Here is a 942-nt window from a genome sequence, read left to right as displayed (position 1 = left end):
GGGAACGCTGAGAATGAAATTGCTCTGGCAAGCTAAAATGGTAACGGAACTCTGCCTCTCCCGCTTGCTCTGGGCGCTCGGGACTCCCTCGGAGTGAACGGAGCGCCCGTCCCTGCTCGGGGCGCTCAGCCTGCTCGCTCCGGCCGTGTGCCTCCGGCGCCGCGGGTCTGCTCGCTTCCCGGGAGCCCCCCTTTCTCAGCTCTTGCCGGCGGTGTGTGGGGGGCAGATGTCTGTCCGGAGGGACAACTTTTAAGGAGGAAGAGCCGGGGCGAACCGCGGAGCGCTCTGTGCCAGGCGGCTCTTTCACACGGACTTGCAGCTCAGCCCGGGACTTGGAATCCGGGGCGTGCAAGCACGCGTGTTACCAGAGGCTGCGTGATGATGTGTCGCTTCTTCTGCACTTGCCAGAGGATTTTATGGAAATGAAAACTTTCCACCCCCCGCTGACTTGTTGGGTCCCCCGAACAATAAGAGGAGAGAAAGGCGATGGGAAGCGGTTGACTTCCAAAAGCGCCTGGACCCGTGGCATTTTAAATGCTTGTTTGTGTCTGACTTAAAATGCAGTTCGCTCCAATAACGGAGCCACTTCTAAAAGTACAAACTTTTTTTCTACCAAGGAATTGTTTTTTCTTTCCTTTAAGGAGGAAAAGTTCATCAGGACTAAACCAGAGTTTCTTTAAGAAGAAAAAACTATCCTCCTGGGGAAGAAAGAACACAACACACCGCACACCTTAAAAATTATTTAAAATTTGCGAGTGAGTCTAGGAAAATAACTAAATGGAAAAGTCCGGGGATCCTGATACCACAGGAAAGCAAAGATGGTGGCAGCCACTGAGCTGAAGCAAGCAGGAGGTTTGGGTTGCCCACGGTGATGGAGGAAGCCAAGCTTCCCGCCTGCCCGGGCCAGCCCTGGCCAGTCAGCTCTGCTCAAGGGTACAAATT

At 53.9% G+C, this 942-nt stretch overlaps 1 protein-coding gene across 2 annotated transcripts in view; it reads left to right on the top strand.

Moving 5' to 3' along the window:
- The window catches only part of RGL1 (ral guanine nucleotide dissociation stimulator-like 1), a 210,674-nt gene that overhangs the window by 93,684 nt on the left and 116,048 nt on the right, over nt 1-942 (top strand). The window contains exon 1 of one of the 2 annotated variants that reach the window (XM_006772956.2): nt 7-40. The exons of the other annotated variant lie outside the window; for it this stretch is intronic. Within the exon in view, the coding sequence (XP_006773019.1) occupies nt 14-40 (27 nt within the window). The 5' untranslated portion in view covers nt 7-13. Of the gene's footprint in view, nt 1-6; nt 41-942 lie in introns of those variants that run through there. 2 annotated transcript variants of the gene reach the window in all.

The sequence above is a fragment of the Myotis davidii genome, unplaced genomic scaffold (assembly GCF_000327345.1).
Source record: "Myotis davidii unplaced genomic scaffold, ASM32734v1 scaffold362, whole genome shotgun sequence".
NCBI classification, from domain to species: domain Eukaryota; kingdom Metazoa; phylum Chordata; class Mammalia; order Chiroptera; family Vespertilionidae; genus Myotis; species Myotis davidii.
The sequence above is the reverse complement of the archived record's forward strand: the minus strand, read 5'-3'. Positions and strand labels throughout refer to the sequence as shown.